The 9668-nt window shown below is 36.8% G+C and overlaps 1 protein-coding gene across 1 annotated transcript in view; it reads right to left on the bottom strand.

The window, feature by feature from the left end:
- Nucleotides 1-682: 682 nt before the first annotated feature.
- LOC129268126 (importin-7-like) overlaps nucleotides 683-9668 on the bottom strand; it is a 29800-nt gene continuing 20814 nt past the window's right edge. The window contains exons 19-25 of the mRNA XM_064104925.1: nucleotides 9264-9356; nucleotides 8433-8653; nucleotides 7469-7611; nucleotides 6439-6572; nucleotides 5847-5976; nucleotides 4608-4724; nucleotides 683-2762 (exon numbers count right to left, since the gene is read on the bottom strand). Of these exons, the coding sequence (XP_063960995.1) occupies nucleotides 2674-2762; nucleotides 4608-4724; nucleotides 5847-5976; nucleotides 6439-6572; nucleotides 7469-7611; nucleotides 8433-8653; nucleotides 9264-9356 (927 nt within the window). The 3' untranslated portion in view covers nucleotides 683-2673. The remainder of the gene's footprint in view (nucleotides 2763-4607; nucleotides 4725-5846; nucleotides 5977-6438; nucleotides 6573-7468; nucleotides 7612-8432; nucleotides 8654-9263; nucleotides 9357-9668) is intronic.

Raw genomic sequence — 9668 nt, 5'->3', positions numbered from 1 at the left:
GGGGTGTTTTTCATGAAAGCACATGTCAGACGTTTTATCCGACTAAGTCTGTCTTATCGGACAGCAACCATAGTAACAGTACTTCTCAACCAATCAAATTCAAGGAAAGATGTCAGATCCGACAACCTGGCAGACAAAAAAATGTTGATGAAACAATATCTGGTAACTGATGTAGAAAACATGGCACGACCTTCTAATATTCTGGCACCATATTCAAACTTGACCTATGCATTCATGAGATGTAATTGGTGTATGAATTCAATGACCAAACCTAACAGTAGCACAGAGCTTAGTAACTGATCGTAAATTTGATTTGCATGACTGACTGCACATAATGACCAATCTAATCGATTGCATTAATCAGCCCAGCGATCAATCGCCCAAAGCTTTGTGTTAAGAGGCACAAACTTCAAACACCATTTTCATCTATGATATGCATGGCAGATGAAAAGTAAAAATAGCAGCCTTGACTACTCAAGGCTAAAATGGCTCGTCTTTATTCTAATTTTAGTTTGAGACAGTAGATACATATATCCCAGAGAACATGTGACATACCTGTTAATGATTATGAAAGCCTGGAAAGTAATATTTACATACAGTGAGAATCAATACTGCATACATCGAAACTCACAGATACTTTTTCTTAGGCATGAGATATCAGAAAAGATAATTACTAAATAAATTCTTTTATTTTGTTTTTTATTGAAATTCAGATGATATTTGGTTTGATGTCCTGCAAAAGGCTTAAAATGGATGTAGACTGACTCAGCTTGTGCACAATTGATTATATGTTACAAATTTATAAAGGAAGACTGAGAATAATAGAATCAAATCAATTACTATAATAAACATGCAGAAAGATAAATATTATAACATTAATTATTTGTAATACATATATATGACCTGATGAGAAAATAAACGAAGAAACAAATAAGAGAGAATTGTTGAAAAGAGGGGAAAATTTTTTTATTTTCTCAAGAGAATAGTCAGACTTCTGCCTCCAAATGCAAAAGACACAACCAAATAAATTATCTTTTGTTTTTACCCAAATAGGGGTTTACCTAAACATAGTGTGAGCAGATAGATTGGTAATATGTAAACAAAAAAGTAGGACATTACCTTATTGGTATATTTCAAGAATTTTTATTCAAATAGGTACTACTTAAAGTTGTATGGTTGTGTTCATTTTTGTGATCAATAATTCTTTTTTTTTTTAATTATTTATCTTTGATTTGTGCTGATACAGGATTATTTGGTGAGATACCCCTAATTTCATTTTAATAGATTATAATAAGTATCTATATTTTCCTCTGGAAAATGAGTACTTGTATTTGATAATGAAATGGTTCTCCATTTTTCTAATAAAAAAGATTAAATATTGTAATGACACCTAAAGCATGACTGATACAAGGCCAGGTTAAAAATGAAAAGATACTAATTGATTTCACAGATTTTCAAAGCAATAATACATTTTCTGTGAACATCTCAATATCAACAATATCAATGACAACAAATCTAGCAACATCCACTTTTTAACCTGGCCTTATATTATTCATGTATGCTTTTTACATTTCATAATTAAAAACAAAAGTGAGTAAAATTGTTAACTACTATAAAATGACATGAACAGACATTACTTCTCTTTTTTATTCAACAAAAGTTATAGTAAGAGATTTAATTAAGAAATACCTAGTCAAGCTTAGTGATTAATCGCTTAATAAAATGGCCTATCAAGATCCTTGCATTCGCATTTTGCTCAGTAGACTGACTAGAAGCTAATCAGAACTATTCTTACAAATTAGCGATTGATCGCTAACTTTGTGATATGATAGGCCTACTAATGCAAGTTTATCCGTAATTTGGTTGGTATTTGTGCCATTATTTGTGTATTTTATAAAGAATTGATGGTGAGAGAAACAAGGGACAGGTTGGCCTTCCATAGCCAACCAGGGGCAGGATGGCCTTTCATGCTAGCAAGAGAGACTGGACTCCTATCTACGGTTCTTATCAACATCGCATACAATAGAAAGCTCTGCAAACTATCTGATAACAATCTCCATGCAATGCATCAAACACAAACATTTTCCCAATAGTATTTTACTCATTTTATTTCATACGTTTGATTTTTTTGTCATTTCAAAAGAGATTACACAACAAAATTGGTGCATGGAGCAAACGCAGGAATGAAGATCATGCAAATTAACCACTTTTGTTCTCTTAGTTCATGTTAAATATGTTAGAACAACTGTATAATAATTGATAATGAATTTAATACACTTCAATAATCATACATCACCCATGTGAAGATGGGTTGAGGGACAAAACAGCATCCTATTACAAAGATTTGTCCGACAACTCTATTCGACCTTGACCTTGTCAATCTGTGCGTGACCTAAGTTCGAAGGTCAACCAAATGTCAGAATTCATTCCTAGGTGATCCACGAGCACAGTGAACTTTGACCCCTTGACCCAAAGTCGAGATACACAAAGGTAATCGGGTCAATCTTTGTGATGTCCATAACTGCCAAAGGTAAGGAGTAACAATCCTCTTTTCTTTCCTTCAGGATAAGAAAATAAACAAGATGAAAGGGAATTCCGATGGAGATGCAGATACCGTTATAAAGAGTCATTTGGATTTTGCATGGATGTAGTGCTAGTCTTGAAGTCAGACACTCATGATCCTCCGTTACCAAAGTTGAAAGAAGTAGGAACTGTAGTGGTTTCAAACTTGTAACCACCGGCCTGCTCGATCTTCTTGGATTCTGATGAGAAAAAAAAATTGCAAACAAATTTAGAATGATGTTAGCAGAAGTGTTCCTAATTGGAACTGAATTCCTCCGTCGGCAGATGCAACTAAATTTGGACCCCATTCTTATCTGCTTTCCTGTACTGGTCGTGTTTAGACCAGTTTAGGAAACCAGTTTACAAGATCGCCTCTCTACAGACCTGCCAACCTCTGGGAATGAAAAATTGTATTCTGTGATAAAAAATGTATTTTTCCCCAAAAAGTTGATTTCATAATAAAATGCGTGGCACACTCGCTCATCGCGGCGCTCAAGCTGCACGCAAGCTAAAATGCACACTGCTATTGCGGATGAAAAAAAAAACATTGAAATATGTGTATATCTCACCCTGGTTTTAAACAAAATGATTGAAAAAAAAACAAGTTACCTGAAATTGCATTGATCTAATAACCATAATTGTGTAAGTTTTATGAAAAAGAGACATATAGAGATGATATTTTGCAATAAATTACAATTTTTTTTTTACAAAACCGTATTTTTTAAAGAAAAAACGTACTGCCATATTTTGGGTGCAAAAACGTACTAAACACTAAAAAAACATACTGGTTGGCAGGTCTGTCTCTAGCATCCTCATCACCTTCTCCTGAAATGGTTTCCAGGATCACTTCATGTTAAGTGGTCCCATTGCTAGGGGCACGCTTTCAGTGTAGTCGAATGTTTCACATGAAATTTGAAACTGCAGGACAGGCATTCTACACACAGTGTGTACGGAGTAGGGCGCCCAACATGCATACACTCTTACTTCTGGGCAAAGAACGGCTGTGTCCTCATCTATGCTTGAACCAGTTTTAACTGGGCAAAGTGGTCTTGAAAACCACATCAGGAGGCGGTTTTCCAAATTTGTTTGACAGACCGCTTAAGACTGCTACCAAGACCACTTTGAGCATTACCATTACACGTTAACCTGATTTCCACTGAACGAGCGTAAGGAATTAGGTGAGAATGGGGAGTTAATTCCATTCTAATTTATTTACTGGCTGGTATGGCTTCTGTATAAGTGCTTATTGTTCCTTTTGATTCTATTCATCTGCCGAAATGCGGTGAACCAGGGATTGGCCCACAAAACTCTATAATAGGTTTGGATGACTATCGGTAACCAATTGCATAGATATATCAACAAGATGGATTTTCCACTGCAGACAAATATATTGTCATCTTCTACTATGAGGAGTTTTTTCAGCTCCATTTGTGTTGCATATTTTGATACCTTTTCAGAGAGTTTAATCACGTTTTATTCATTCAGAGGTATTTTACCTTATTTTACCAATCGATTCACTTTCCCTTATGTATATCAAATAAATTAACAAAACTGACCAAGATGATGGGCTCAGATACAATTTAAGTATTTGAAGATTAGAAATAAAAAGTTTAAATGACTCTACTCTTTGTTTTCTTACAATGTCTGAATTGATTGCCACTCGGGGCCCATAACACAAAGGTTAGCGATGCTCGTAGATAGTTTTTCTACGATTGATTGCATTGACTACAATGTACAATCACTCATGAAAATCAAGCGTACGATTAATCGCCAACTTTTGTGTTACGGAACCCTGGTGACACTTCATTTGCTCCTGGGACAATTTCTCTGGGCTTAATTTCGTATAAGATATACTGTAGGGTTAGGGTTACAATAAGGTTTCATATTAGGTTTAGGATAGGGTATAATTTTAAACCCAGGGATGAAGGTAGTCATTCGATTAGTGTGTGGACTTTAGAGCGGGGCAATTGTCGCCGGAGCAAATTTCATGGAACCTGCCACCTATCCCATAATGCTCTCGTAACATAGTATCTTGACAATCTTACCTGCTGCTGCTGCTCTTTGGTCGGCTAAAACAACTATTTCTTGAAGCTCCTGCTGTTGCTCCGGTGTCAACTGACTCGTGAGGGCGCTGTACCAACCATTATCCGTCGCCTGGATAGCTATTCAAAGAAAGAAGTACCAATTTCGATGAGAACGTATGTGTACAGCAACCATTTACCAACTATATTTTCATTAATTCATTCATTTACTGATCAATATTTCTTTCTCATAATTATCTTCATTGGAAATGTTTTATATTTATTAATTCAAGTATATGTAAATACCTTATTCTCTTATTTAATTGATTAATAAAATATGTATTAATTCATATTTATTCATTTATTCCTTCATATGTGGATTCTCTCATTCATTCATTCATATATTTTAGTTATTAATTCATTTATTTATATATTTATAATTTTATTCAAATTACGAGAAAAATCGGATGAAACAATGAACGGTTCTTGCACTCCATGAACTACAATTTTTTTCCCCTGGAAACATACTGGAAAGTAATTTAACCCTACCAAATTAGACACTTCGGCCTGTACACTGACGTCCTTTTCATCTTCGTCCATGGTCTATTCCCCCTGTACTTCGTACGTTTATTATGTTTACTGTACTCTGATCATCATTTAATTAGTGTAGAAAACTATTTTAGTTATGATTCCTAGGCAACTCTGAATAATTTCAGTACCAAGTACATGATATATTGAACCTATAATGTTAGAGATTTATGCCACAACTGGCTATCCATAGTTTAACCACATGCTTAGACCAGAGTTTAAAGTAAATCTGAGTTCAGAATACAGGCCTTTGCATTCAGATGCTAGATAACAACAGGAATTTGAAGGCCTTTTCACACGTTCATCTGTAGAATCATCGGACCTTTCACACGCTCACTTGAAAACTTTGATTTGAATGGAATGGAACTGGAATTCACCTCCGGAGTAGAATTGGAATTCATGAATGGGATTAGCTTTCGTGATTCTAGTCATGTTTTATTTTGGTTTCACACGTGCAAAAAATTTGTCATTAGCCTTATTTTTCACTGTAATCATCATTCAAATCACAATTTCTTAATCGTGTGAAAGGGCGATTAATGTACAAAAATCAGATTTCAACCTTAGCTGACGATAATCAAAACAAATGAGAATATGCATTGGCCACCAAGGACACGCTTCTGAAAACCTTTAAGAAACACCAAACAGAATACTTGTTTTTTAGCAAGAGAGACTTACTTTTCATGATGTTCTTGAAGACAATGTACTCATCATCAGCATCTTCATCATCATCTAGGATTGTGTTGTATCCCTCTAAAGCAGTCTCTTCATATACCTCATCATCATCATCATCGTTTCTATCTGCAGCCTGTAACCATAAAATGGAAATATGTTAGCTGTCTCTTCATACAAATCACGACCATCATCTTTATCTGCAGCTTGTAAACGATAAAATGACAAAATCTTACCTGTCTCATGAAAATCAAGATCGACATCGTTTCTATCAGCAGACTGTCAATAATAAATTATTATTTTCTTACAGATTCAGTCCATGAATCCATAAAAAATGATGAAAAGAATACCTTTTTTTCTCTTATAAGTTTTCATTGAAAGATGGAGGCCCCGTGTAGGAGAGTCACCACCTTTGCACGTTAAGAACCCACTGCACTATTCATATAAGAGTAGGGGGAAACCCCGGTGTAGTGGTCCACCTGCACCCCCCAATCATTTATGTCGGGAGGAGAGACCTGCTGGTCATAGTGATTCAGTTCACTTTTCACCTCCCCAGCACAGGTGACGCCAAAACAATAATAATAATAATAATACTGACCGCTTTCTCTAATCTCTCCAGATATTCGGCTCCATCTTCATCAATCTCATCTTCGTCGCTTTCCAGCTCATCTTCTTCAAAATCACTATCATCCTCCTCCTCATCCGAATCGTCCTCCTCCGCTTCAGCCCGGCCTACAAAAAGAAGACAAGCATAAAAAAGTAAACATATGGTAATCAGATTAGAGTTGTGATTTGGGAGTTTCCATTTGTTCACTCTCAGACCCCAAAGTAATAAGAAAATCTTCAGGGTTCATGGGAATTTCAGGGGCATTTAAAAAAAATATATTGTGTTCTGGGGGAGGGTGAGGGGGGGATTCTGAGACGAGTTAGCCCCAGCCTTGTGATCTCCCCCCCCCCCTGATGTTGTTGCTAACAATGAGTTGAAACTATGGTTGATGAGGAGGGTGCTCAACATCCATACAGGCATTTGGAGGCTGGTAAAACTGGGGAATGGGGGGATGGGCTTACTTGGGCAGTTTAAAATTACCCCAAATGCCAACAGTCACACATGAAATTTGATTGGAAAGAGAAAAATGCAATGGAAGAACAAAAGAGGACATTCCCAGTGCGGTACGCTGTGGCTTTCCAGAATAAAGCCTGTCTAAAAGAAGCTAATCATTACACCCTCTAAATTGGCAATATAATGAAAACAATGAAATAGCTACTTAAAATACAAATTAGCAACATGTTAATGAAATCATACAAATTCTGGTCACATTTGAAATGTGTTAGATCTCTTTTTTTCCAACCTGTTTAACAGGGAATTTTCCTGACAATATTGAGAAGTGAAGGCGAATAAATCAAAAAATTATCTGTTCTGGTTATTCATCTGCAAGGGCGTAGGATGGGGGGGTGCACCCTGCTGCTGAAACAGAGGAGTTCCGACACTGGCAAGCAAAACAAAATTTGTACCCCTTCTTCTGCTTTCAACAGCTGATTTTCCAAACTTTAATTTCACCTCCCCAGGATATGCACCTCCCATGCTCAAACCAGCCTACGCCCTTGATCTGAGCCCCGGTGATACTCACATTGATACGCTCGCTTGAGGCCTTTGAAGAGGAGAAGAAGAGATGGTAAGAACTCGTTGGCCAATTCATTGACGACAGCTGGTCTGTTTGGTAGCGATACCAGCATGCACATACCAAGGACACACATCTTGCGATCATGAAGCCTGTTGAAAATAATCATATTATCAGCATCTAATCAATACCCCAGACACTAATGGTAGGGGAGATCGCGGTTAGTTGGAACGTGGGGTAAGTTGAAACATTGTAATTTTCTTTAATGCCTGTAAAATAAATTTATGCAATACTGCCCTCAATTTATTGCTATTAATAATACAGCTCTGTTGTTCCAACTAACCCCGATCTCCCCTACCTTTTCTTCATTATTTGAAGCTGATTTATGCCCCCACTCCGTACCAAGCAAGTATGCAAATTAATGAAAATACAATTTTATTTGATTTATTGCCACAAAATGTTATCAAAGCAACTCAGTACCCTTCACTTAAAAAAAAAGCTTTCTCTAGCACGTCTTCACTCCAAGACCAATGTGCATGTAGAGTCCCATGGGTATTTGACAAAAACTGAGGAAGTAAATTACAAATCAAAATTTCCTGATTTATTGCAATGATGTTACCATGACAATGCAGTACCCAACACATTAAAATACATGTGCGCCAAGTTTCATTAGCACTGGGCAAAAAACTGAGCAAGTACTTGGCTCTTCCTTGATTTATGGCCATACTATGCTGTTAACATGGCAAGCATATACCAAAACTCAATCGGTGTTGAGTGTCTTTGAGCCATTGCTCGATGAACTGTACAGTAACGGCCTCATTGGTGTTCGATATCCTAACCTTGTCTTAAGAGTTGTAAGGACACACTTAATACACTAAGAAACAATCAGTGTCTTTGAGCCATTGCTTGATGAACTGTACAGATTGGTATTCAGTATCCTAACCTTATCTAAATGTTCCTAGGACAAACTTACCCTAAGAAACAATCAGTGTCTTTGAGCCATTGCTTGATGAACTGGACAGTAACTGCCTCATTGGTGTTTGGTATCCTAACCTTGTCTAGGAGTTCTAAGAGTTTAAGAGGGCTGTAGTAGAGCGCTGATATTACAACCTGAAGGCACATCTGCCTGAGTTCAGTAGTCTTTACCTCCCTTGTCAGCCTGGCTAGGGCAAGCTCAACAAAAAGTGGCACCACCTGTAATAAAAAGGTGAAACAAAAAGTAAACCAGTGTGTAGTACAGTTAAAAGATTGACAGATGTTTTACACTCTAAAAATAGTTTACCCAATATTGGGTAAATAAGGAACATGCATGTTTCCTAGGCAAAATGAAAACCAATATTGTGTAAACTTTACCCAATGTTTCGTTGAAATTAACCCATAAAACATGCCTTTCGCCGCAATATGGGACACAATCTTCCACAGCAGCACGTTTGCTTCATCAGATTTTGTTGGACCTAAAATCCTTTATCTAGTACATGCAGCTATCTCACTTCCAGAAGAAGAATGGTCCCATCAGCAGCCTTGAGGGACATTCCAACATAAGGGGCAGATTTGACTATCCTAATCAAAAGAGGCATTCACATTGCATAACTATTAACAAACATCAGATAAATTGTTTTCTATTCGGCACAGACTGTTCCATCTGTCATCAACACCCCCTCCCCGCTCTCTCCAACAAAAGGCTTTAACTTTTCCACCTTGGCAGTATTAATACAAGTTAAAGGTAATTAATATGTTGATATAACACCAAAGCGAATCTGAGAAACATCTACTAAAAAAAGGGAGAACAAATTAAAAGACTTACATCATCAATCTGTCCCTTGTATTGGATAAGAACAACCTCAAGAAGTTTGGCAGCATGGCTTTGAGCATCCTCATCTGTTTCCTCTGTTAGTACCTGCAACAATTGAAAGTTCTTACGTTACTTGTCTGAAATCATATTACTTCACTACCCCTGTATCCTCCATTTTCTGTCTTTAAAGCCTGTTTCAAACATAAATGGCAGTTGTAGTAACAATCTATGAATAAGTTTTAAAGGAATCACGACCACCAAAGTGTTTATATTTACTATGATTAAGCAAAACGCCTGAAATGGCACTGGTCCAAAAATATGTAAAGATAAACTGCTAGAATCTGGGTTAAAGACTAAGGATGGTGGCGCTACTCAGTCAGTTAGAGCGCCTGTTTCGGACAAGATCGTAGATTTTAA

Source organism: Lytechinus pictus, chromosome 9 (genome assembly GCF_037042905.1).
Source record: "Lytechinus pictus isolate F3 Inbred chromosome 9, Lp3.0, whole genome shotgun sequence".
NCBI classification, from domain to species: Eukaryota; Metazoa; Echinodermata; class Echinoidea; order Temnopleuroida; family Toxopneustidae; genus Lytechinus; species Lytechinus pictus.
Note: the sequence above shows the minus strand (reverse complement) of the source record. Positions and strands in the feature narration are given on the sequence as shown.